This window comes from Telopea speciosissima, chromosome 1 (assembly GCF_018873765.1).
Source record: "Telopea speciosissima isolate NSW1024214 ecotype Mountain lineage chromosome 1, Tspe_v1, whole genome shotgun sequence".
Classification (NCBI taxonomy): domain Eukaryota; kingdom Viridiplantae; phylum Streptophyta; class Magnoliopsida; order Proteales; family Proteaceae; genus Telopea; species Telopea speciosissima.
The window spans coordinates 31,180,668-31,206,888 of NC_057916.1; the positions used below are offsets into that span (position 1 = coordinate 31,180,668).

The following is a 26,221-nucleotide window of genomic DNA, read 5'->3' on the forward strand; positions in this document are numbered from 1 at the left end:
TAAATACAGGAAAACAGAAAAAATAATGGCAGGTAAGTCAGAGAACATCAAAATAAATGTACCTCATCTGTTGCTTTATAGCACCAATGTTCCAATTCAGCCAAACCAGCCTTGACATATTCACCATTACTAAACGAGCAGCACTCTCGCCTCAACAGGAGACTGCAACCAAAAGAGGGCATGATGGTAAGCTCTTTCTTGCATTCATTTATTTCTTTTGGGGGGTGGGGTAATACTGTAGAATGGTAAAAGAGGATTCTTCTAGACGACCCATTTACTTGGGATAAGGCTTAACTGAGTTGAGTTTTTTGGGGTGTACAATAAGAAAGTTCTCCAGACCATCCACACAGGAGCAGACGACTGTAGTCACATACCTGTTGAAGAGTTGCACGTTGATGAAGGAAAATATTTGTGTGAACACCTTACGCACTAAAAATGGGGGCACCTAAAAGGAAGTGATGAAAAATATAAATGAGCAAATTAAATTTAAAAAAAATAAGATAAAATGATAACAATCCTCCAATTAGCATTCAATTGATCAAGGGTTCAAGGCACAATAATTTTCTGACTCAGAAAGCAGACTCTGCTCGATCCATTCGAGAGACTCATAGACCATGGCACAAGTAAACAAGGCTATCGTTCAAGTCCATGCTATGGCTTCCAAGAAAAGGAAAAGATGAAATTAAAGAGAACAAGAAGGAACCGACAAAGCCCACTAACATGATTGGTTTTCAATGTGCTCAAGAAATTTCCAAGGCTTTTCACAATCCCCTGCCAGTGAGCAATCAAAGCCTGCTGGGCTGCAGAATTTGCGAGTGAACGGGATGATCCCTTGACTAAGCTTGCTCTGGATGTTCTTGGTGCCTAACCATCCAATTCATACGTACAAAACTACATCAGAAATGGTATAAAAATGGGAAGAAATAAATTTTCAACAACTAAGATAGCACAAAACCATTAATTGGCAATGAAATATCACTCAAGCATGAAAGTCAACAGAAGGAAAACCTGGATGCATAACCCAAGCAATGGAGAGATCTCTTTCTTTAAATTATCTCGGATCATCCCATATATCTTTTCTACATATGCTGTAAGTTGCTGTTTGAAAAGTAAAGCAGGGTATTTTGCTTCGACCTGGCGCAATGTATCTACTCCACCAACCGTCCCGCCATTGGCAAAAGATAGATTAACACCTTGTGGCGCTCCCCGGAAACTCTGAGGACAGAATTGCAGAACAAAATTAAATCCAACAAGTGAGAGGTTTACTCATAGCGATAAAAATTATAGATACATAATGCAACCGTTTCATACCTGAGTCATCCTCCCAAAGAGGGTAGCTGATGATGATCTACGGCGTTGTGGAGCCATGCCAGCTGCACCACTTGCTTTTAATGTACGCTGGAGTAGCAACAACAATGTCGATGCATTGGACAGCCAATAAGCTAATATATCATTGTTCTCCTGAGTCTTTAATCCACAGATAGTTTAGGGTTAAAACAGACCTTTGTTAGAAACAGAAACTGGGAAAATCATGGCCAGTTAAAATCACAGACAGTTCAAACCTCAATAGCCTGTCCAATTGTCTGGATAATGCGGTCAAAGACACTGGTCCGCTCAACTTCAAATGATCTCCAGTGAAGAAGACATTTGTATATGATACAGGCAGCAATTGGTCTGCTCCCAGAGAAGCCCAGGTGTTGTGCGATACACCTAATGAGCAAGTCCTGATTCTCCTGCTGTTTCTCATTTAAAGATTTCTGTGGTTTCTCTTCTACTTCAGAAAGTTCCCTTGGGGTTGAAGCACTCTGCATATCCTACCATATTTTCATGAAGATCACCATAAGGCAAAGTTAAAATCACAATTTGGTAAAACAAAAAAGAACATTCTACAGTCAAAAGAGAGTTTCCACGTACAACAGTTGTCTTGGTATCAGTGTTAATAGAACGACCACTCTCGGAATGCCTCTGACAGTTTTCAAGCAACAGGAATGTCAGCTAAACATCTGTGAACTGATAGATTTTAATTCATAATAACAGAAAAAGACTTGCATGAGTACCAGACTAATTGATTTAGAGCGTCCTGAGAGGAACTTGTTATTGGATGCCATGGTCAATGCTTGCTGACGAAGAACTTGATTCTCTGACTCTAGATTGGTAAGCTTCTCTTCAAGCCTAATTGCAAAATCACAAGTCCAACATTAAAAGCACAAGGTAAACGTGAAGAGTTATACTGGCTGTTCCAAATAAGACAAAATGATGGCCAGACACAGATGCCCCTTTTGATGGTGTTTATTTAAGGAATACATATATAGGTAACCCTAAAGTGAACCATCAAACATCATGTGTGGAAAAAGTCAGAAAAGGGAAGACATTGGGAAATTAAATAGATGCACTTCAATGTGCTGTGGCATTATAAAATCATCTATTATATGTAACAACGTAACAATACTTATATGTGTATAGACAGCTTATCCAGAATCTGAATACATTACTAGACACAATAAAGATACAAAAAATGGTACCAAGAAGGGAAAGAGGGTAAATCTTAGTTCTGTTCACTCATCAAGGGAAAACGAAAACAGGTTAGGTGCAAAATCTTCTCTTTTTGAGTGTCTCTCTTCCTTTATCTTAAGATGTCAGAAACAATTTTTTGGTTGTTCTAGTAGTAGCAGTTACAAATAATAAGTTAATCATTCTCTTGCGTCTTTGTCTCTCTATCATACATACAACTTTGTGGATGAATCCATTTAGTTTCAATTCTCTTAGTGGCACAGGAGATCTCATGAAAGTTGTTGCTAAATTTGGCAAGATGCAATTATTAACGGAGTCCTTTAAAACGCAGTAGGAGAATTTCGAGAAAGATGTAATCATGTAAACCACATGATATGTCGTTGTATTAAATGAATTTTCTGCAAAGATGTTTGCTCCAAGATGTGAACAGAAGTCAACCTTAATAGATGTTTTCTTTCCTCTTTTTTTTTTGTGGGGGGGGGGGGGGGAGGGGAAGGGAATGTAAACCACTTCGAACTAAGGATATAAAGATCAGCATTGAAATGAGAATCATTCCTGCCAGGCACCAATCCAGATGTACAATTGGCCAAAACATGGAGAAAAAATCCCAACACTGACAGATATGGAACCAGATCAGCTGATCCACAATACATGATAGATTGGCTGAGTTCCATCTGCTATGTCTATGGGTAGGATGACCCAGTGAATTCATTACAATCATCAAAACCATGATTCAAACAGAGGTGCAAAGAAGCTCCATACCACCCAAACTGAAGCTACTACTTAATGTCATGAATACTCTCTACCTATATCTTGAACATATTTCTTCTAAATTAAATTTATGTTGCCATATGAATCTTGCTCCATACTACAGCTGAACAGGTTGTGGTCACTTGGGACCTAAACCCAAGCTAACTCATGCATCGACCTCGCAATGGCTACTCAAAATTCTTTTCAACCAATGAGGTTTTCTATTTCCTCAATGAAAATAAATGTTCTGATTAGATCTGGATGGATTTTATTAAAGTCATAAATAGCATTTTTTTATTTAAAAACTGTGTCTAAATCTTTCTATGGTTTCTCTTATATTAGATTTCAAGACTTGATTCCTCTCTTTGTTTAGGGGGGGGGGGAGAATTGGATGAAAACTACGCAAGTAAGTTGAAAATATTTAAAATTATTCTTTGAGAGAGAGAGAGTTGTCTGTTTTCTGAACACTGTTAGCTTGTTTAGATGAGGAAGACAGCTGAGAATGGAATGAGTAGAGAGGAAGATACTAATCAGTCTCGTTTAGGTTCTGGTAAGGTATGCTGAACTAGGAAATGATTCTTATTTAAGACAATCATAAGGATATGTTATATTATATACGTATAAAATATGGGATAAGTTTTCAATGTTCAGATGCAGTGGAGGCAAATTCTGCAAGACCTACTGGTTCTGGGCACCTGGGAACCTAACACAATTCCGGGTCACTACCCAACAAAGATCTAGAAATGTGTTCCTTCCTATAAAGGATTCAAGGTAATAACTGCTTATTTATTTCCCAATCTCTCAATTCTCCCCAACCATCACCTTAATACGTCATTGAGAACATGGGAAAATCATCCTAAGTTTTCGCTTCTAACTTTTTTTCAGTTTCTGGATTAGAAGACAAAATCCCCTCTTAACCTCCTCTTTCGCTCACTCTATATAAAAAAAATTGGATAAATGACATTTGGAGTTAATATTCTCACTCTCCATAAAAAAGAATTAATAACTCCCAGAACCAAGAGCTTGTTTGATACTTTGCAGATCTTCCACTATTTTGACTGACACCATCCTCACCCATTCCCTATAAGTAACAGTTAATCTACACACAAATATCGAATAATTAGATCTTCAAACAGTCATGGAAGAAAAAGGAGTTTTCGGATGAACTTTATGATCAAATTAATGATAGGTTGCCTGCAAAGGACGCTTCTGCCAAAGATTCCAGATTGGGATCTTTAGTGAAATAACTAGGAGAAGATTCCTTAAATTATCTCCAGAAAACCACAATGCATGCGAGGATTTTTGAACATCTCTCCGATTATATCACATAGCCTGTAAAGCAATGGAATTGTATATGGTAGTAAATTCTCATCATTGTCAATTCCCTGACATTTAGTTGAGTTGAGTGGAGTCAATTCTACAGCATTTTTGTCCCTAGGACATTAGGCCCATAGTTATTGACCTTGCTCAATAATTGCCTGAAAATAGTCATTCCATGATACCTTATATCTGTAGACCTCTATTGCTGGCACATAGTTATTGGACCAGAGAGCAACAAAAGACGGGGATAAACTGGATTAATCTTGTGAGATCAATAGGATAAATCACCCTCTCCTCCACTCCCCTGAGCCCTCAAGGTAAAATGAAAGAAACTCACAAAAGTATTTCCCTAACTGTGCAACTCTCTTTGATGGTGATTCCAGCATCTCTTTCCATCTCCATCGCATCTGGGTTAATCCACTCAGAAAAGTATGTTGGACCTGGATGACCTAACGACGATGAATATATGTGGTATATCATCCTTCCCCTTCCTCCCTTCCTCCCAATGGAAAAAAAGGACTGTATTTCTCTTTAATGCAGGTCCTTTCTATATCTCTCTCCCCTATCCATTCTCTATAGTGGAGAACACAATGGCAAATGTAGATTGAGACTTTTTCCCTGCATATTTGTCTTACACCAAATCCTCCCTCTCACCCCTCTTCTTTTTCTGCCCCTTGTCTGTGTCCTGTGCATAAATCCACCACAACTGTCACCTTTTCTCTTTCTATTTTGTTTCTGCACATGAGTAGAAGATCCAGAAAATTCTGCTGGGTCAATCAAATGAACATGTAAACTAAATTTCAGGTCGATAAGTGAACAGAACTACTTTAGGAGTGGTTCCTGATTTTGTCGTTTCGACCTATTGGTTCAGACAAGTATAACAACTGAGGCATGACCTCAAACTGAATAAAAACATCTGATTAGAGTTTTACTTCTTCTGATTACAACTAGTTTGATTCCTATGATGTTTGAGAACAAGTTCGCAGTTATGTTTTCTTTCGAACACAACCTTCCAGCATGGCTTCCTACAGATTCACCTGCTTGACAGAATGTGTAAATGATGAAGGAATAGACAATAGAATCTAAAGGAGAGAACAAGAGTGAGTATTAGCAATGAGATTAAATCAGACAGGTAGGTGATTAATGCAAAAGGACTTACCAAAGGCAGAATGGAGGTGGAAAGGATACAAATCCGATGAAGGGGGAATCAAATGGCGCTGCTTTATGCGGACCTTCCACTGGTACTTGTGTAGGAGGGGGGGAGAGCATCTTTTCTGCAGTGAAGACTTGTAAAGGCTGCATAGTATTACATGGAGAATTCCAGAACACAGGAAGAATATAATAGCTAGAACACATGAAACGATTGACCTATTAAAGATCTATCTATTAGTTCTCTAGAAAAATAAAAGGTCTAGGAACTCTCTAACATGCTAAAAGAAGGATCAAAGAATCGAAAACCTTCCTCTGCCACCCCATGTCCTAGAAAAACAGAGGTAGTAGACTGCAAAATACTATGTTTTGATTGTCGATAGTGAATACAGAAAACACGGGAAAACGGACAAAAAAATTTTAAACTATTACGAATATGTGAAGGAATTTGAGTAAGTAGTAAAATTTCCCAAAAGAGAGCTATGTCAGGTTCAACTAGAAATTTTAATAATTGCGACATATGGTGATATTTCCTCTTGGTCCTCTGCATTTTGGGATTTATAGGAAATTGATATTGAGGAAGAATTCCTTTGTCAAAAAAAAAAGAATTGTTTGATCTTATGGGATTAGAATGGAGCGTTGCCAAATTCAGGTCTAGAAATATTTTGGACAACTTGAGATTTTGATTTCACACAATACAACCTACCAATTAAAAAAGGGGAAAGTTTTCCTTCACTCACGAAACTAAGGTCATCATTATTCTCCCCCTTCCCAATGTTAGAGGTCCAAAATACCCTTCACTATTCCCAGGTACCCATCCAAGTGCAATGATGGCCATCAGTGGAGGATTTCCTTCACCGTGGCTTAAGGAAAACTCGGTCCTAAAAACATAAAATAGATAAATCTTCTTTGAAATCAATGGAGCATGATGATGACCCCAGCTTCTCTTAATCAAGTCAAAAGGTAGTACTAGTTTTAGATGAACTCAAAAGGATATGGCAAATGAGAACTCTCACAAAACAAGAAGGTTCTACACAAAACGCAATGAATAATTTTACTATTATCAAATTTGTCAACAATAATCAGAAAAGGAGGCATAGAAAATATTCTACATGAATGCGGGTAGCATAACCTACACTGTCAAAGATCTCATATTTTATTAGGCTAATATCTAGGCTAGAAGGAAAAAACAAAACAAGTACTACAACAAATTGGAGGAGCAAAATCCATCAGAAAAAGTCGTCGAACGCCCCCTCCCGATCACTTTCCCAGTTATCAGGTCCTGCACAATGCAACCATCACGAGAAAAGAGTATAATATAGTTACTGTCAACTAGTTGTCTTACAGAAATAAGACTGAGACAACTTAGGATCATATATAAGATCACCTATTGTAGTGGAATGACGTGGACAAGTTAGAAATTGAACTAAGAACTGAACAAAGAAGTTCTCACCACTTTTGGCAAGAATCTTCCTAAGACCTAGACAATCCCAGTTGAGTTAAGACTCTGATGCTAATTGGACATAGAATAGATGCACCAGAATCCAAGTATCGAGTAAGAGTGACACCATGGAACTAGACTAACCTGAAGTCTCGGCGGCCGAGATATCCTGAACTATCTGGTGGAGAGCATCAGAAGTGAAGGAAGAGGTGGTTGCAGGAGTTGGAGCCAAAGCTGGAGGAATAAAATCAAAGACAGTGGAAGTAGCATCAACTCGATCTTCTCTACCAATGGATCCTGAAGTTGAACTGGAATTTGATGAGGAACACAAGATCATTTTCAGCTCTGAAACTTGGTCTGAGAAGCACTGAATCATCCTGATATACACTAGATCATAGCTCTTATTAGTTGCAAGACATGTAGTTTTGTTCTTGTAACTAAAATTTATTCAGCCAATGGTAGTTACTTGCAAAAATTTAATATATAAAAGGAGAGAGGTTTATTAATGAGGTGCAGTTAGTTCCTTTTGTTAGTTTCTTCCTATCTTCCTCTTTTGTGTTTTTTATTTTCACTAGCCCCTTTTAGGTTGCTATTAAAGCAGGTGTTGGAGATCCTAATTTGAATTCCTTATTCTGTTTAAGATTACTATTTATTTATTTATCAATACTGCTAAAATTTATCACAATTGAATGAGAATACATAACACCATCATCTCCACAGTACTATGCAAAACAGCCTTATAACGCCTTCAATGCTCATAGATGATCCTGCCATGAATGATTCACGTAGTTATTTACTAAAAAATCATTTGGTATTTTTAATTGTCTAAACATATATACACGCATGCATGCGTGCGTGCGAACGCGTCGTCACACAAACACACATATGTAATATTAGCTTTCTGTACACATAATCACAAGATGCTAAGTAGTCTGCCCTACATTCCAATAAAAATAAGTGTCTTTACTCGAGAGAAAAATGTAGACTGCCTTGCATTTCAAGGACTCTACGCTCCTATTTAGAAACATAAGACTAAACTCAGTCATAGGGCTTCTCCTACAGCACATGGTGTTTTGTTTGATGGTTAGCTAGCCAACTCTTTTGTTCAAATTATATGATAGAAAAGTACATATTTTACTAATAAGGATAGGTCATGGATGTCAAAATCATGCACCAACTTGCCTGCCATTTTGGGAACAGGTGTATAATATGTTGGTAAAAGCCTGTGGATACTACACATTTAATTCCAAGCCTAGCATTTAAAAATAAACTATATTAGCTGAAAATCAATAATAGGAGATTATATCATTCTGTAAGGCTTATTCTACATATGCCAAATGCGGAAAAAAGGTTTTAGATGATTATGATGATGACCCAAAAAGGTAATACTACCTGCTCAATGATTCCTGAAGTTGAACAACCTTTTTTTCTGTTTCTTCTAACTTCTTACGTCTTTCTTCACTTGATTCTTGGATTTCAGCATATTTCCTTTCGTAATCATCAGATTTTTGTTTTTCTGACTCCAACAATGTCTGCATGGCATAAACCAGGATCAGTTTCAACCAAAATAACATGACAGGAATTAAATGTTGACAAGACAAATCTTTGGCAAAGATAATGAAATCATATAATCCCCCCTCCCCAAAAGAAAAAGAAAAAGAAATTGAATAAAATTCAGTCATTCTGCAAGGTAGCACAAGGAATATGAAACTGATTTATGCCACTCCCACTTTGCCTAAAGCCTACAAACCAATACACAAAAAACATGAGTGGCAATTAACGGACAACACACTTCAAAAATAGTATATCGGGATATTGGGTGGAGAGGGATACTCTGTGCATTGTATCATCTATAAAAAATTGAGTAGATGCAAGAATGCAACTGAGATTTGGATAATGGTGAAGTCTTTTTAATGAGATGAAAGTGTGAAAGGGTATAAGGAAAAGCAAAATTCTAAAACCAAGAGAACACTGGATAGACAAACCAGTTGACCCAGGACTACCTCTCTAAAGGGTGGTTTGGAGACTAACTCTTTATAGAACCACTTGACCATCTTTATCATCAGTCTGCTAGTTAGACAAATTATCAATAATGGTTATTGCTCTTGATCTTTAAAATGAAATATGTTAAGGAGATATTGGACATAAGAATCATTGTCTGTAATAACTAACAAAATGCTTGTCTTGATGATGAAAGAGAAGGTATCTTTACTATGACTAAATGGAACTACCTTCAAGTTCTCCACTGCTGCTGTTAAAGTATCAATTTTTTCAGTATCTTGGACAATAACCGGAGTCTCTTTGATAACAGGGGGTGCTTCTTCAACTGCCTTTCGTGCATTCTCTCGTTCCTCTACAAGCAAAGCATTTGTTTCATCAACTTTGATCTGCATATCTTGCAATGAATTTTGCAATTTGGCTATCTCCTGTGTTTTTGCTTCCTCCAAGTCAGTCTGCATACATTATATAAGCTCTTGGTAAAAGGTAATATATATCAAGTATCATATAATTTGAATTTAAGTTTTCCAAACTCTACGAGGATAAAACAGAACAGTCGATGGATGCAAGAATCCGAATGCTACAAATCATAATTTGTGAAATATTGGGGCTGAAGTATACACAAAAGGCACATTACATTGTGGCAATCTCTTATGCATAAAATACAAAGCCTGTATGCACAAAATTAATATTACCCTTAGGCGTTTCTCCAACTGCAAACGCCATGTGAGTTCCTCCACTCGTTTTTCTAGCTTATCCTTCGCTTCTTTAAGTGCGCCTGTTTCTCTTGCAGCCTTCACAAAAATTGTAAATGCAAATCAGTAATTGAAATTGGCTACTGGAGGTGAGGATATGAAATGAGTTCCAAAGATTCAATTCAAATATGTCATATCCATGAAGCAAGTTTTGCACTGAATATTTCATGAATTATGTGTGTATGTTGAAAAATGTGAAATTCAATGCAGTTCCTGTTTTTTAAATCTCCATATGTTTAAGTTATTTATTGAAACTTAGGACTTAGGAGAAGCTTTTGGTTTCACATTGTTTAATGAAAAACAAAGACATCTTCTCTGTTAGATAAAAATGAATGGAAGCAGATATGATATCACCACATCTTTCATCTTGTCACAAAGCATATATCATACCACCATTTTTTTTTTTACCTTGAGCAAGAGGGAAGTTGATCATAACGTAGATCTTCATGTTGGGAATGCCCATAGAGTGCAAGTGATTAACATATGACATTCATAGGACATGCAAAAATTTTACATGCGTATTAATGCACCCAGAAGCTCAATATACTTTTCTTTATTTTTTGGAAGTTAAAAATTCTAAGCGTAAAAAGTGAATTATTTTATATTCTGTTTGCTATGTGTAGTGTGGAAAATATACAGGTTTTCGTATACATGCTCTAAAGAAATTATTCACACAAGTTTGAGCACGTAGATGTGTTGCACAGCAATTACAAAGTCAGAAGCTCATAACTCACGAAGGAAAATTATTGTATTTACATTGGAATTTTAATGTATTACGACTGCATGGCTTAAGATGTTTCTATATTTTCTCAGTTCCAATATGGTTTTATCAATTAATAAACAAACATCTTCACAAAGCAATTTCTCAGAGTATATGCTTGACATTTTTTCTTTGCCTTATTCAACATGCTTAATGAAAGAGGTAGCAAGAAAAAAATAAAAATATTTACATCTTAGACCAGACACGTCAACAAGCTTAGTTCATAAATAAATGAGTGTTCATCACTTTCAGTCAAATTAATAGCCATAAATGAATCAGTCAAATGTGTCATATATGCATCACAGGATATGCCCTCAACTAGAGCCAGCATCTGATCCCTAACTGTTCACCAATCTCATCTGTCCAGTTTTATGTATTTATTTGAACCAAACAATAAATATGTTGAAATTTTCCAGCACAGAATATTCAAAAAACAAAATAAGTATTACAACTTTGCCTCGAGAATCACCCGTACTAACCATTTTGAGCTTCCTCAGCTCTCTCCTGCCAATTCTTCCCCTCCATCTGCATTGAGTCACAATTGCTGCCCTCTTAAGCTTCTTATGGTAGGACGATGCTCTATGACAACGCCACCGGGTCTGCACATTTTTTTATTAGTTTTCCTGAGAGAGAGCAGTGCAAACAACAAAATGGGTCTTCCAAGTTCTATAGTGTTAAGTAAATAACCTGAATGACAATTGCTGCTTTAGTTTGTTTCCTAAATCTAAATTTATCACGAGCAGACATTGCCCTTAAACCTGTCTGCAATACAAGCACTGATAACCAGAGACGACTGTAAACCTTTCTGGCCTGATATTTGCGAATGTTTTTCTGAATTTTCAAAGCACCTGCCTCCTTTCTCATGAGCTCATACATTTTGCAAGCCATTCTTCCTACAAGTCATATTGCAAGCATGTAACTTTTCCCCTTTCCTTTTCAAGGTAAAAAAGAAAAAATAATGTACATTTTCATGCTACAAATTAGCATGACTTGACTAAGCTGCTAAAACCATAACCATATGCTTCTGATTACCTTATCAAGCAACAAAACCAATGAAAATGAGTGGCAGTGAATCTCTCTATGAACCTAATTTCATGTTTTGTAAACATTTTCAGATGGACCCACCTCTACACCAAGACTGAATACAAATAGAAGCCTTCCGCAATGCAACAAACTGTTTCTGAGCAATATGAGTACGTATTTTCCGCTGAATAGTTTTGGCTGCACCACTAAGTACCTCAGCTCTCCTTGCATCTAACTCGGCCATCTGACCAGCTCTTAGAAAAACCTTACTTTTCCCTATCTGCAACATATGGTAGTTTCTTAAATAAGCAAACCCACTAACAAGCACAAACTATCATTGAATTGGAAAGTAAGAAGAGAAAAGGAACAGAATGGTCTGAGTTTGTACTGATTGCATGGACAAGAAGTAGGTCCTTGGTAATCCTATAGAGCTGAATGCCACATGAACGAGTGCTACTTTGCTAGAATATCTAGTTCAAGTGTACTAAGCAGACATGGAAGGGAATTCAACTTCTAGAGAAATTGCCTTCATATACCAAGTGTAAAGACAGTCACAGTACCTGAAAACCAACAAGGCCCTTCTTTTCCAAAATCTTCTTACATGCAACCTTTTCATCGTAGCTGTACAAGAACAAAAGATACTCAGACAAGAGAAATCCTCCATGACCAAGAAAAATCAGCAGATTTGACCAGGAACTTCAAGGTGACCAACTACGAACATCCCACAAAGTATGAGAAACCTCTTACATAGTTAACAATTGAAACTATATAGAAGGTACTTACTTCCCTTCCAAGACCTCCGGTGCTAGAATACCAAACCGGACGAGAAACTCAAAATATGTACGGCGAGTAGGGTATCCTGCACAACTAATTCTGATAGCTTCTAAAACACCCTACACAACAATGAAATAAGTATTGAAGGGGCAGAAACTAATGAAAATGTTCTTAAAGGGACAGAAACTAACGAAAAAAGGATAGTTGCTTGTATAAAGCAGCTAAAGAACGCTTGATTTCATATTATACTCACACCACATCGCAGTTGCTGCATGATGTTGGCATTCTCAAATATAGCAGGTTTGAGAAGATTATTTGGCTTCACGCATCTAATGTAGTGAGGTTCTGTTGAATTTAGTGTCTCCATCAATTGCTGTAGTTGCAGCTGCATCATTCAGATTCTATCATGATCAGATTAACTTGTCTCGCAGTAAAAAAGGGAGTTAAGAGTATTGCTGGGACCTGATGTGAAAGATGAGTGCTTTGATACCTTTTACGAGACATAAATAGGTAAAATCTATCTTGTCAACAAGATCAAAGAAGAAGAAATACCTTAAAGCGTGAACCAATGGAAGAGAACTTAGAAGATTTGGTCGTCTCCTCTGGGATTGAAGGGAATAAACCTGCTACAAAAGGACATTTGGAAGCACTCAACAAGTCCTGATGTTCTGGGACAACATAGTCTTTATTTTTGTCTAGAAATTGATCAGACTGATATAACACCTGAAAAGAAATATGCAGCATGAAGATATTTAAATGCAACAGAAACTGATCTTACAAAGAATTTAATGTTGCATCACTCAAACTCACCTCTCCTGCATAGTGAGCAATGGAAAAATCGGTACGGGAAAGTTTTGGCTTGATGAAGCGTTTGTGTTTGTTGAAAGTCTGATATAGCTTCTGAGAAAATGTTTCATGTGTAGACTTGGGAAACATACTGGAAATAGAACAAGTGAAACAAATAAAAGTAAAAGCCAGTTAGGTTATTGCTTTGAAATAGAAGCTTAAATAAATCTATTCCTTGAACAGATTTTTAAGACCTAATCTTTCTATGATAACATAGATGATGAATAAGGCCCAATTCCCTCAAGAATTCTTGAGAAAGAAAATCAGAAGAAACATTGACATACCAAGCCTCATCCAGGAGAGCAATAATTCCTCCAGGTTTCTGCAAAGAAATGACACGGTAAAGATCCATACAGGCTACAGTATGCAAATGAATGAAATCAATGTGAATAAGTTCATCCAGAGTTATTCACCCAAAAAAAAAAAAGTTCATCCAGAGTTCATATCTGAATTGAAAGCACTGCAGATGAATTAAAAATGAGGAAATCAGCATGAGTTAAAATAGAACCAGAACTAAAGGTTATAATGTGCCTCCTAAAGGTGGTATCTAGCTAGAACCAACCATATTTAGGACCATGGGTCGAAACTGAGCTAAATCAGAACTCCACTTTTCCCCCTTTTTTTCCGGGTTTATTTTTTGTTGGCAACAGCTAGAAAGGTCTCATTAGGAACAAAAGATACATAGAAAGTTGTTGTTCCTTCAGAACATAAGAAAGTGTAAAAGGCAATTAATCTAGAACTTCCAAAATAAGTAATCAAAATTCTTTTTTCAGTCAAAGCCCCCATGAATGAAGAAGGGAAACTCAACAAATTTGGAAACATTCGTTGCTCTGTCTTCAAACAATCTTCTACTTCTTTCCTTCCATAATGCCAAAGTAATTGAAAAAGGAAAATTTTCTCCCTAACAAAGAACTTACTGTGATGATGCTCAACTAGTAAAAATCATCTTCATCTCCGATGTTTTCATTCATATTCCACCAAATGTAACTCCACTATGCTACATAGAAACAGAAAATCACATGATGCAAGAAGATGCATATCAGTCTCCCCTCCTATAAGCAATGAATGCACCTACTAGCTAGCTTGAAGCCTTTTCTCTTGAATGGATCACTGGTGAGTAATCTGTCAAGAGACACTATCCAACCGAAAACCTCTACTTTAATAGCTACCGATCCCCAGAGCTTAACTAACTCCATAGCGTTAAGCCAAATATATAAAAGAACATAACAATATTTGACAGAAAATTCCACTCTGATCCGTCTCTCAACCTCCTACCTGGTGATAAAGATCAAACCTGTGTTGATATAACAATCTCAACAATTCAGCAGAATCTTCAAACTCCCTATTGAACTCTGTTCTAAAAATCAGAAACCAAATAACTGAATCATTAGTGATATCAAATTACATATCAACTATGATTTCCTTTTTTACAGCCAACCTGAACAGCCTAGGATCCTCTCAGCCAATTTCACTCCCTAGTCCAAACCAAAAATCTTCCCAAAATCTGATTCACGGCCCACATCTAATACCCGACTCATTAAGTCATCAAAACCTTCTTAAATGTTCTTCCAAACATCCACCCCCTGAACCTCAAGTCCTAAACCCTATTTGGAAATAAGGCTTTACCTTCTTCAATGGGGCTGATTGCTCAACTGCATAGGGCAGGTGTTGGGGGCTGGGATTCTAGAGAAGTGCATAGGTTTCAAGGCACACAGACTTTGTACCATTTTTTACATTAAATTTATGCTCACAGCTTAACTCATGAGTTTTTGTTTTCATGGAGAAGAAACATTAGTCGTTTCCTTCTGCCAGATTGTTGGGATAAGCCTTTCAAGATAATGATGATACACAAAAGCAGTTAGGATAAACATCACAAGGTATTAAAGTAAATTGTACTTTTGAGATAAGAATTAAAAAATAAGCATACAAATATATGCACATACTGATGCAGATCGAACCAGCCCAAGTATTGAGCCAGTTTTAGACCAGGAAACACTGTTCACGTGAACAGTGTCACAGCCCTTAGAGGAGCCAGCTGGCCTTTGACCAGTCAAGCTGCCTTTTATATTTTAGAAACTTAGTTGTTTTAGTTAGTTTCTATTTTCAGTCTTTTATATTTTAGAAACTTAGTTGCTTTAGTTAGTTTCTATTTTCAGTTTAGTTTCTATTTTCATAATTAGAAGTTAGTACTTTCTATTTTGTAATTGGTAGTTAGTTTCTATTTTTGAAATTAGAAAGTCTTCACATCAACCTAGTTGTTGATAGTCCTCCGTAACCTCATTCAAAGATTATAAATCAAAGCCAAGGGGGGCCTAAGAGCTACACAGTTTGATTTTGAAAAAAATATTTGTTTGGCTGCTGCTTCTGAGCTCTACATGAGTTTGCCTTGTGAGTAACATCAAGGTTGCCTTGTGAGTAACATCAAGGTGCAGGGCTGGTGGATCTCCAGTGACTCCTTGCATTTGTTAAGATCGGGAGGTTCTTCTTCTTCACTCCTTGCATCTGTTCAGATCGGGAGATACATTCTTCAATCAATCTTCAAGTTGCTACTGTTTTGAAGATCAGTTTTTTTTCAAGTAAGTAATTTACAGATTTCCGTAATTACGTTATTCTTCTCATCCTTCAACCAAGCTCCATTGCTGCTGCCCAGACCTTCATTCCCAGGTTACCTTCTATCTTTAACTAACCTTCTAATTCCATTCCCTCTCTTTCCTGCCCTATCCAGCCATTACTTTTCTTCAAGCTTTTCAGCAAACCCTCCCCCCTCTAAGACCTCCACTCAATCCCCTTGGTAGCCCCATCTGACCTGCAGATCACCTTCCACAAGAAACCTCCCTAAACCCATCAAACCCCACTTTCCCAGCCTGTAGACCAAATCAGCAGAGACAAGTGCCCTGCTACAGATCTGTTTGCCTAATCTCTTGACATCCCTATCATTCCAGACCTATTCCCTCACCGTACCTTTACCTTAAGCCTATCCATTAATCCACTAGTCCAACCCAACCTTAACCCTATCGAACTGAGCCTTTTTTCCTGATTTCAAATCCTGTTTTGGGACTGGTTGAACCTTCATTCCTGTCCTACATTAAGTGGTATCAGAGCCATGGATCACCATGGCAATCCAGTGCTGAATCCAGATCTGCCACCCCAACCTGATCCCCTTGCTGCCATCATGGAAATGCTCCAGAAGCTTTCGGCAGATCAGAAATCTATCAATGATAGATTACAAGTTACGGAACAAAGGCAGACTACACCTCTTAGGGACAGCAACATTCCCCTAGAAGAGGACAGATTCCAAGTCAATTCTGAAATACATGGAACACTGGGAAGGACTAGAAATCACAGGAATAGATCCAGGGATTACAAAGATCACTCCAGGAATCACAGAGAATATAGAGATCATAGAGATAGGCGCAGACATGACAGAGATGGATATAGAGAAGACAAGGACAGAATTAGAGAAGACCCTCAAAGGCCTAATTTTGAGGAGTACTTGAGATCCTACTTCACTACAGATGAAGCTACCAACCGAAGATATGACACCCAGAAGGTAAAACTTGAGCTGAAGGAGTTCGATGGAAACCATGATCCTCAGGTATTCTATGACTAGCTTGCTGCCCTTAATGATTATTTTGATTGGTATGACTTGCCTGAAGACAGGAAGATGAGATTGGCACGTACCAAGCTGGTTGGCCCTGCCCGAGAATGGTGGAGAAATGCAGAGAGAGACATGGAACTTGATGGCCATGCACCTACTACATGGGAAGATATGAGATACGATTTGAAGGAGAAATATCTGCCCAGACACTACAGAGCTCAATTGCAGGATCAATTCAACTCCCTGCACTAAGGGACTATGGTTGTATCTGAGTACATGCAGAAGTTTGATGGTCTTTCTTCTCGTACTGGCACTAGAGAGAGTCCACTCAGATACTATCTCGGTTTCGACTGGGATTGAGGGTTGATATTACCAGGGCCATTGGAGTAGTTGATGTTAGAGATGTCTGGGACTGTTTTGAGAAGGCATTGAAGGCTGAAGAATTATTGGCTGCCAATAGAAAGTTAGACTCCTCTACTGTCGACACCAATAAAGTTTTTCCAGCATCCAAGTCTACTTCTAATGGTTATACTCGAGTTGGACATTCTGCTGCTAGTTCTACTAGAATAGGCTATTTTGTCGGTAGTTTTTCCTGCCCTACAGCTCCTCCACGTGCTGATCATAAGGGTAAAGCCCCCATGGACAATAGTGATCCTCACAAGTGTTTCCACTGCAATGAGATTGGACACTATGCCAGGGAATGCCCACAAAAGCATAAGCCTGTTACTGTGACGGAAAAAGAAGAGAAAATCTTTGATGATGAACAGGGTTTGCATGTGTATCCCCCATCCGATGATGAAGTGGCTGGTTACTATGAATATTTGGGTGATTATATTCGAGGTGTTCATGTTCTTACTCAAGTATGGATGGCTGAAACAGTAGAAGATGAAAAGCTGATTGAGAGCATTACAAAGGAAAACAATGACCTTCAAGATGTTGTTCTTGAAAAGGTGGAACTTGTGTCTCAAGTGTTCGATGAGAAGGTTGCTAACACTGAAGACTCTATGGACAGGACATTCACAGTTGTGCTGATTGAGAAAATGAACACATAGAGTTTGTTATGCCACCATGGTTCTTCGAAGAGAAAGCTCCACGCCTTGAGGATTTTATCCCCAATGTTCCTGCCTCACCGGAATTCTGTTTGGGGATGGTCAAAGCTGCTGATCACATGTTGATTCTCCCTCATCACTGCAAAATTCGAGGATGAATTTTTTCAAGCTGGGGAGAGCTGATGCAGATTGAAACAGCCCAAGTATTGGGCCAGTTTTGGACCAGGAAACACTGTTCACGTGAACAGTGTCACAGCCCTTAGAGGAGCCAGCTGGCCTTTGACCAGTCAAGCTACCTTTTATATTTTAGAAACTTAGTTGCTTTAGTTAGTTTCTATTTTCATAATTAGAAGTTTTTTTTTTTTGGGTGAATACATAATTAGAAGTTAGTACTATCTATTTTGTAATTGGTTGTTAGTTTCTATTTTTGAAATTAGAAAGTCTTCACATCAACCTAGTTGGTGATAGTGCTATGTAACCTCATTCAAAGATTATAAATCAAAGCCAAGGGGGGGTCTAAGAGCTACATAGTTTAGTTTTGAAAAAAAATATTTGTTTTGCTGCTGCCATTGCTGCTGCTTCTGAGCTCTACATGAGTTTGCCTTGTGAGTAACATCAAGGTGCAGCGCTGGTGGATCTCCAGTGACTCCTTGCATCTGTTAAGATCGGGAGGTTCTTCTTCTTCACTCCTTGCATCTGTTCAGATCAAGGGATACATTCTTCAATCAATCTTCAAGCTGCTACTGTTTTGAAGATCAGTTTTTTTCCAAGTAAGTAATTTACAGATTTCCGTAATTACCTTCTTCTTTTCATCCTTCAACCAAGCTCCTTTGCTGCTGCCCAGACCTTCATTCCCAGGTTACCTTCTATTTTTGACTAACCTTCTAATTCCATTCCCTCTCTCTCCTGCCCTATCCAGCCATTAGTTTTCTTCAAGCTTTTCAGCAAACCTCCCCCCCCCCCTCTAAGACCTCCACTCAATCCCCTTGGTAGCGCCATTTGACCTGCAGATCACCTTCCACAAGAAATCTCCCTAAACCCAAAACCCCACTTTCCCAGCCTGCAGACCAAATCGGCAGAGACAGTGCCCTGCTGCAGATCTGTTTGCCTAATCCCTTGGCCTCCCTATCATTCCAGACCTATTTCCTCACCGTACCTTTACCTTAAGCCTATCCATTAATTCACCAGTCCAACCCAACCTTAACCCTATCGAACTGAGCCTTTTTTTCCCGATTTCAGATCCTGTTTCGGGACTGGTTGAATCTTCATTCCTGTCCTACATTACATACAGAGTACAGATATACATAGATATCAAGTATGAAGAATTCTCTCAACGTAGAATCGTTTTTTTTGACATGTAACCATATAACTAAGACTTAGGAGCAGACCTCCTAATGAGAGTAATAAAGGAACAAAAAGACAACAAGAGGGGATGGAGAAAACCTTTTCAATAAGGTCCAAGACATCTTGGTTATCAACAAATTCTATGTAGCTCCAATCAATTTCCTCTTTTGTGTACTCTTCCTGCTCCATCTTGAATACGTGCTGAAAGACACATCATGAACACTATTAGATTAGTGGAAATATTAAACCAAGGATGAATTTACATAATATGGTCCAATGATTAACCTGGTTAAAATGTTGTTGCAGTTTCTCATTTGTGAAATTAATACAAAACTGCTCAAAACTGCAAAATATGAGTATTGGAAGTCAAGCACAGAAGTTGTAAGAGCCAATAAAACAAAGAAACCTGCAATATCAATAACATTCTATACTTCCTTGATATCAGAAGTTACCTGTTAGTCTTGAAGCTTTCAAAACCATAGATGTCAAGTACACCAATGAGAGATTTTGAGTTAGGATCTTGTCCAATTGAGACATTAATTTTATCAACCAACCTGTATATAATTAGACAACCCTTAGCATCCTGTCTGCAGCTTTCTACTTTGAATTAACTCATGAGCTTTAGAGACCAGAGGAGTACAAATACAGGGATGTGCATCAGGGAGTTACCAATCAAACAAGCGAGAATATAATGTCTTTGCAAAACCATCCCTGCTAACTGTTGCAGCAAGAGGATCAAGACTTCTCTTAATGACTTCCTCTGGGGTGATCATAACACGTTTACAGAGTGCATCTTCAAGGGCCTCAGCATCACACCTGAAATAATGATAAAATGAAAAATCAGTAACCAGCAGATCTAAAGGTTCTAATAAAACAATGGAGGTTATAGAACACCAGCCATACATGAGAAGTTCAGCTGCCATGTTAAGATGGAATATGGCCTTTTCATCTTTCAAACCAGATGAATCAATCTCCTTGCCCTTTGCAAACTCAATATTACCCACATGAAGAATTGCCGCAACAACTTTGAAAATTGCATCCTGAGAGTAAGAACTAAAGTGAGGAAAAATTCTTTTACCAGTTTTAAGCTATAAAGCAATTGAAATATGCAGTCTTTACAAACTTTTCATAATAAAAGGCAATACCTGTTCTCTCTCACTTATTCCGACAACATCCATAGCTCTCCTAGTGGCAAGATAGTCGTGTGCATCACTTATACCAACAAGTTCATAGCAATTTGATTGATTGAGATAGTGAAATGATTTAGGGTTTCCCAATTTATATTTCTCAACGATCTGCAAATTAAAATTTTTTTATCATGCTCCACTGAAATTTGTATATTATAAAGTGACAGAGATGCACCAATGAAATAGAAAATCAAGCCAACAGCTACCACTCCAAGAGGATGACCTTTACCTCAGATGGCGCTGCACAAAGAAGGTAGAAACAGTGGTAGTTGCGTTCAGGATCAGAAACTTGGCAAACACGAGATCTTTCAAGAAGGTAGGTTCTTATGGCTGCCCCTGATATCCTTCCATGCTTATCAAATTGGATCTCAACAAATTTACCAAACCGGCTGCACCATTTCATTTAAGGGAACATCAATAAGGATTAAGGGATATTGTAAACAAATTTTGAGCAATTGTACCAATCTAATGATTCTAAATGAACCATACGTAGTTTATGTTATTAAAACTATTTCCTTTTTACTAGTAAACCAGTGTATCAGTAGTTGAAAAGGTAAGAGGAGTTTGGGGAAGCGATTCCCAATCCAAAAGCTTCCCTCTTTGAAGAATTGGCAAGCACTTACCAACAGCAGAACTTACAACTTCAAGAAAAATACAAATCACAAGATACAGGAGCCAGTTCTTTAAAGTGTTAATAGACCCTTCAAACAAGTACAAAAGATGTAATGGAAGAATCCCTGATTATTGGCTGTGTTACATAGATACATATTACTGAATCACTATCTGATACAAGTTATTCTAACTTGATTCAGATCCCAATGATACAAGGTGTGTGAAAACAGAAACAAACATAACGCATTGGCAAGCACTTACCAACAGCAGAACTTTCAACTTCAAGAAAACTACAAATCACAAGACACAGGAGCCAGTTTCTTTAAAGTGTTACTAGACCCTCTGAACAAGTACAAAAAATGAAATGGAAAATCCCTGATTATGTGTTACATAGATACATATGATTGAATCACTATCTGATACATGTTAGTCTAACTTGATTCAGATCCCAAGGATACAAGGTGTGTGAAAACAGAAACAAACATAACACATTATCTCATAGCATGACTAAAATGGCATCCCACCTGGAATTGTTATTTCTGACAGTCTTTGCGTTGCCAAAAGCTTCAAGAACTGGATTTGACTGCAATTGTATCAGTTGGCACAAACATCTGAGCTTGATGTATGTATGTAACTTTATCAAATAAGGAACTGATCATTATATTGAGCTAATGAAACATCTTACTTCTAGAACTTGTTGTTCAACGGTCCTTCCTTCGGTGGCTACACGGCCACCCAAATATGCAAGATAACGCATGAGCATTTTTGTTGTCTCAGTCTTACCTGCTCCACTTTCACCGCTTACCAGAATGGAGTTGCTTTTCCCCTCATTAACCATAGCCCTGTTTGCAATTAATCCAGTTTAGAAATTGTGAGCATCATTTTCTAAGACAACTCTTTTAACCACAACTGTAAAATCACCTGTATGCAACGTCTGCAACCGCAAAAACATGAGGGCTTAGTTCTCCAAATGGTGCACCTTTGTATTGCTCCATCATGTGAGCATCATAGAGATGAGGCAATCGTTGGAAAGGATTAATTGCAATAAGAATGTTTCCAGTATAAGTCTGCCATGAAATCCAATATTAGGACATCTATGTTGGTGTACAACCAATTGTTGCAATATCTAAGAAGGCAACAATGAAGAACAAACAATAGCTAAAGATGAACATGGTAGAGAGTATACATAGATTTCATTAAGTTCATATCTAGTTGCCAGGTTCTGCAGTACTCCAGGCTCGTGCAAATAAGAGAGTTTTGTCATGTCGTCAACTCCACCAGCAGGAGCTTCCATATCTTTCGGATATAGTTTTGACAAGTTTGCAACAACCTGAATAATAATAAAGTGAAAATTTCATGATGCCAAGTGAAAATAACATGTATCACAAAAAACAACCATGATATTAATTTTAGGCTTGTAAATTTCAATAGAGAGAGAGAGAGAGAACAAATTAAGCAACTTAGAAACAAATCAATGGAGGTATTTAACATGGAAAATAGTCATTCGCTTGTTCATCGTAACTTAGCATGTAGAACCTATCAAGACAACCTTTGACTTTCACTGGGTGGTCCAACCAAATAGAAGCTAAGTGCATGCATAAATTTTCATTTGCACAACCATTGCAATCTTTATTTTTTAGCTTAAGCAATGTAGAATTAATAAGTTGAAAGCATAAGAATTCTACATACCGTCTTTCCATTACTGGTCTGGATCTCAGCATCCTGACCATTGATCTTTGATACTTGTCCATCAACCCAAGATAATGCTGGGTCTTCAACCCATACATGAGAACCTACAATAATGTTCACTGGAGTACTCTGCAGCAATTAAGATTTTATGCAGATAAGTACAGGGAACTATTAAATGGGCATCAATTTCAATAAGCTGACCAGATAGAAAAATTAATATGCATCTAAAACTACTTCTGTCACACATATTACATATACACCAACATAAAGGTATGTGGCTGCAATTGGACAATAAGTTCAGAGAATTCACAATTTCAGTCAAAGAATTAGTACAAGCCACCAAAGATATTCCAACTCATCAAACTCTAATTTTACCAGCACATGGCTTATGATCTTGTGTGAATATTTGATCCACATCCTCCAGTTTATTCATCCACCAATTCCCTAAGAATCTTCAGGCAGCTCACCAATTTAAGGTTATATTTTTATATCTAACGACCTAACAACTTTTTATTTTTGCAGTTCTGCTTTCTTCGATGACTTGCCGCTGTTTGAAGTTCTAGTTGAGGTCTTCTTGTGCTCCAGTCTAGGTCCTAGAGAATCTACTTGGTGTCCTCTAACCAGGTAAGGCATTCTCCTTACAAATGAAAATTTTGACAATCAGAAGAAAAGGAAAATAGAATAGTTTGTCATTCATTTTCATCTAAAAATTTTGTTTGAAGTGATGCAAGAAGAATTAGGTGGTATAATTTATTTGTCAGTAAGTGGGTGAGCCTTGGTGCAATGGTTAAGTTGCGCTATTGCAACCATCAGGTTTGCGGGTTCGAAACAGGGAAACAGCCTCTCCGCGAAGCGGGTGTAAAAGGCTGCGTACATTTGCCCCTCCCAGTCCCTGCAGTAGCGGGAGCCTCGTTCACTAATATTCATTCGTTAAAGTTGAAGGAGTCCTCAACCTTTGTACTAGTGACTAAACTTTGATCCATCATATGACTGTTTAAGTTCATGACATTTGCTCAAGCCCCAATATACCGTCCAAAATTGTGCACGGAATGTAACATTTTCATTCTTTTAAAATGTTTATAATCCCAAAACAAAGCACGCAAGACAAATCTGTCTGGATTATTTCATGTCAATGATTGCTAGGTAACCCTGTATCTTCAACTTTAGAAGACGATTATATTTTGTTTAAACGATTATAAAGCGATTGTATGGTACTTAAGGTGTGCTTTGTACAGCCAAAATGCATTTGAAACTGAACTACTGCAACCAACGAAGGAAGTAAGCGAGTGAAAATAACCAGAACAAGACTTTCTAGAAAAAAAATGAAAAAGCAGAAAAAGAAAATCTCGAAACAGTTACATTACATTGAGGAACATTTTGATCACAATTCAAAGATCAACATACCATTATGTACTTCAATAAAATGCAAAGCTACGTATAATTTCCCTGTTCCAGACCGATCGGGTGAAGCTAGATCTCGCACATTCAGCTCCTCGGAGCCATTTCTCCATCAGAAGGTAAAAACCTTCGTCCATAGATCGTCCCAGACTCTACTAGTCCACACCTGGTAAGAAGCCATTTCCGATCAACATCTACAAGCATTTCCATAAAAAGCAGCAGTAAACCAAGTCCATTTTGAATCAAATTCCGTCTGGTAAGACCATTTAGGTCTAGATTTCGAAAGCCTGAATAAGAAACGAAGCGAAACGAGTAGTATCGGACGGGAAAAAAGTCCGTCGAGGCACCAAAATTTTCTGTTCAATCGATTCAGGATCGTTTTTCTTCCATTGTCTCCCCTGTGTTCGTGTCGTTCGGTTTGTGGAGATGACATTCTTCAAAAGACCTTGAAATTCGGATCCTTCGATTTCGCTCTCTCAAGTGTTCCGTCTCTTCCAATACCCTCAGCCAATTTGTCGGAGATTCGTGGCTGCTAATTCAGCCTTCGACGTTCTACCTCTCCCTATCCAGTCTATCTGTCTATGCCACGTAACTCTCTGCTAACTTTGGCACAAGTTTTGGAGGGAAGAAATTTTCTGAACCGAAATCGAACGCATAAAAGCTTAAGTTATGGCTAAACTAATAACAAAGGCTTCTTCTTCTTATATCAGAACTCCATCCATCCATCGTAGGAGTACACACATATTGCGTATTGGCCGTTGGTGTGTTACGTCGGTGTTCGCCGTGTAAATAATTTAAAAAGATATATTTTACTGAATGATGTTTTCTGTCCACGAGCGTGCATGGTTTTAATGCACGGTATCAGATCGGGTATCGATCATCTTCAAAATCAATAAGATATTGATACAGTATTGGCATGGATCAGCCGTATCAGATAAGTTTACCCTTGAGTTTTCTTAAAAATGGATTTTCTTGATTATTTTATCCCTTATTTGTACCGGTTTCCCACCGATACGGTATCAGCCACCTTCAAAACTGTGCAATATCGGCCATATCAGGTAATCCGATAACCTCAAACCATGGGAGCATGGCCTATGTCAGTATCCTTAGGTCTTTCTCCTCTCCCAATAGGGGCAGAAATTTCATTTAATAGGAAAGAGAGAGTTAGACACTTGGGGGAATGGATTGAGGAATCGATATGGGATTGGTCAGATCGGTCGTTGACCGATATGATAATAATCCAGGTACTCATCAAGGGTAAAAATCACTCTATTCCTTGGCGCATTACTCATATCATTGATGATTGTCAATTTGTCACAGATTCGTTGCATCTCTTTAACATGTCTTGTTCTCCCACACATGCTGTTTTTTCTTCTGGTGGATTTTTTTTGGAACTGTCCTCCAGCCTTTTTGTTACGTTTTCTTTTTTTCTGATGTCTGTTGTTCTCTCCTCTCTAGAGATTTTATTCAATAAATTTGCTTTTAACCCAAAAACAAAAACAAAAAAAGAGAGAAAGAGAGAGAGAGAGAGAGAGAGAGAGAGAGAGCGAGAGATAGACACTTGGGATTGCTGGCATAAGCCATTTTCCCAGATAAAACATTTTTTTTTTAATTACAGTTATCTGGCCTTTGGCCGACTAATTCCCTCAAAGCTCGTGCATGACTCTGCAACACACAAGAATCGGAAGATACTGGGACCCTCATGTTCACCAGGGAGTTCTAGAGATTTTATTCAATAAATTTGCTTTTAACCCAAAAACAAAAACAAAAAAAGAGAGAAAGAGAGAGAGACAGAGCGAGAGATAGACACTTGGGGTTGCTGGAATAAGCCATTTTCCCAGATAAAACATTTTTTTTTTTAACTACAGTTATCTGGCCTTTGGCCGACTAATTCCCTCAAAGCTCGTGCATGACTCTGCAACACACACGAATCGGAAGATACTGGGACCCTCATGTTCACCAGGGAGTTGCCTCCCAAGCGAGTGGCCCCAAGGGAGGATAGACAAAACATTTTCCC

General features: G+C 37.9%; 1 protein-coding gene across 2 annotated transcripts in view; it reads right to left on the minus strand.

Annotated features, from left to right (window-relative positions):
• Positions 1–24,270, minus strand: part of LOC122669076 (myosin-11-like) — a 36,241-nt gene extending 11,971 nt beyond the window's left edge. The window contains exons 1-33 of one of the 2 annotated variants that reach the window (XM_043865735.1): positions 24,211–24,270; positions 22,807–22,935; positions 22,304–22,447; positions 22,039–22,184; positions 21,803–21,959; positions 21,642–21,700; positions 20,735–20,894; positions 20,464–20,613; positions 20,222–20,358; positions 19,988–20,134; positions 19,771–19,872; positions 19,604–19,661; positions 19,418–19,519; positions 13,612–13,649; positions 13,292–13,418; positions 13,034–13,204; positions 12,735–12,866; positions 12,491–12,600; positions 12,268–12,328; positions 11,810–11,987; positions 11,372–11,577; positions 11,164–11,283; positions 9,865–9,963; positions 9,403–9,624; positions 8,564–8,703; positions 2,058–2,172; positions 1,915–1,965; positions 1,563–1,814; positions 1,312–1,467; positions 1,009–1,215; positions 721–864; positions 375–445; positions 63–162 (exon numbers count right to left, since the gene is read on the minus strand). In XM_043865735.1, the coding sequence (XP_043721670.1) occupies positions 63–162; positions 375–445; positions 721–864; positions 1,009–1,215; positions 1,312–1,467; positions 1,563–1,814; positions 1,915–1,965; positions 2,058–2,172; positions 8,564–8,703; positions 9,403–9,624; positions 9,865–9,963; positions 11,164–11,283; positions 11,372–11,577; positions 11,810–11,987; positions 12,268–12,328; positions 12,491–12,600; positions 12,735–12,866; positions 13,034–13,204; positions 13,292–13,418; positions 13,612–13,649; positions 19,418–19,519; positions 19,604–19,661; positions 19,771–19,872; positions 19,988–20,134; positions 20,222–20,358; positions 20,464–20,613; positions 20,735–20,894; positions 21,642–21,700; positions 21,803–21,959; positions 22,039–22,184; positions 22,304–22,447; positions 22,807–22,935; positions 24,211–24,213 (4,194 nt within the window). In that variant the 5' untranslated portion in view covers positions 24,214–24,270. Of the gene's footprint in view, positions 1–62; positions 163–374; positions 446–720; positions 865–1,008; positions 1,216–1,311; positions 1,468–1,562; positions 1,815–1,908; positions 1,966–2,057; positions 2,173–8,563; positions 8,704–9,402; positions 9,625–9,864; positions 9,964–11,163; positions 11,284–11,371; positions 11,578–11,809; positions 11,988–12,267; positions 12,329–12,490; positions 12,601–12,734; positions 12,867–13,033; positions 13,205–13,291; positions 13,419–13,611; positions 13,650–19,417; positions 19,520–19,603; positions 19,662–19,770; positions 19,873–19,987; positions 20,135–20,221; positions 20,359–20,463; positions 20,614–20,734; positions 20,895–21,641; positions 21,701–21,802; positions 21,960–22,038; positions 22,185–22,303; positions 22,448–22,806; positions 22,936–24,210 lie in introns of both variants that reach the window. The other variant, XM_043865726.1, reaches the window with a different exon arrangement.
• Positions 24,271–26,221: the final 1,951 nt, after the last annotated feature.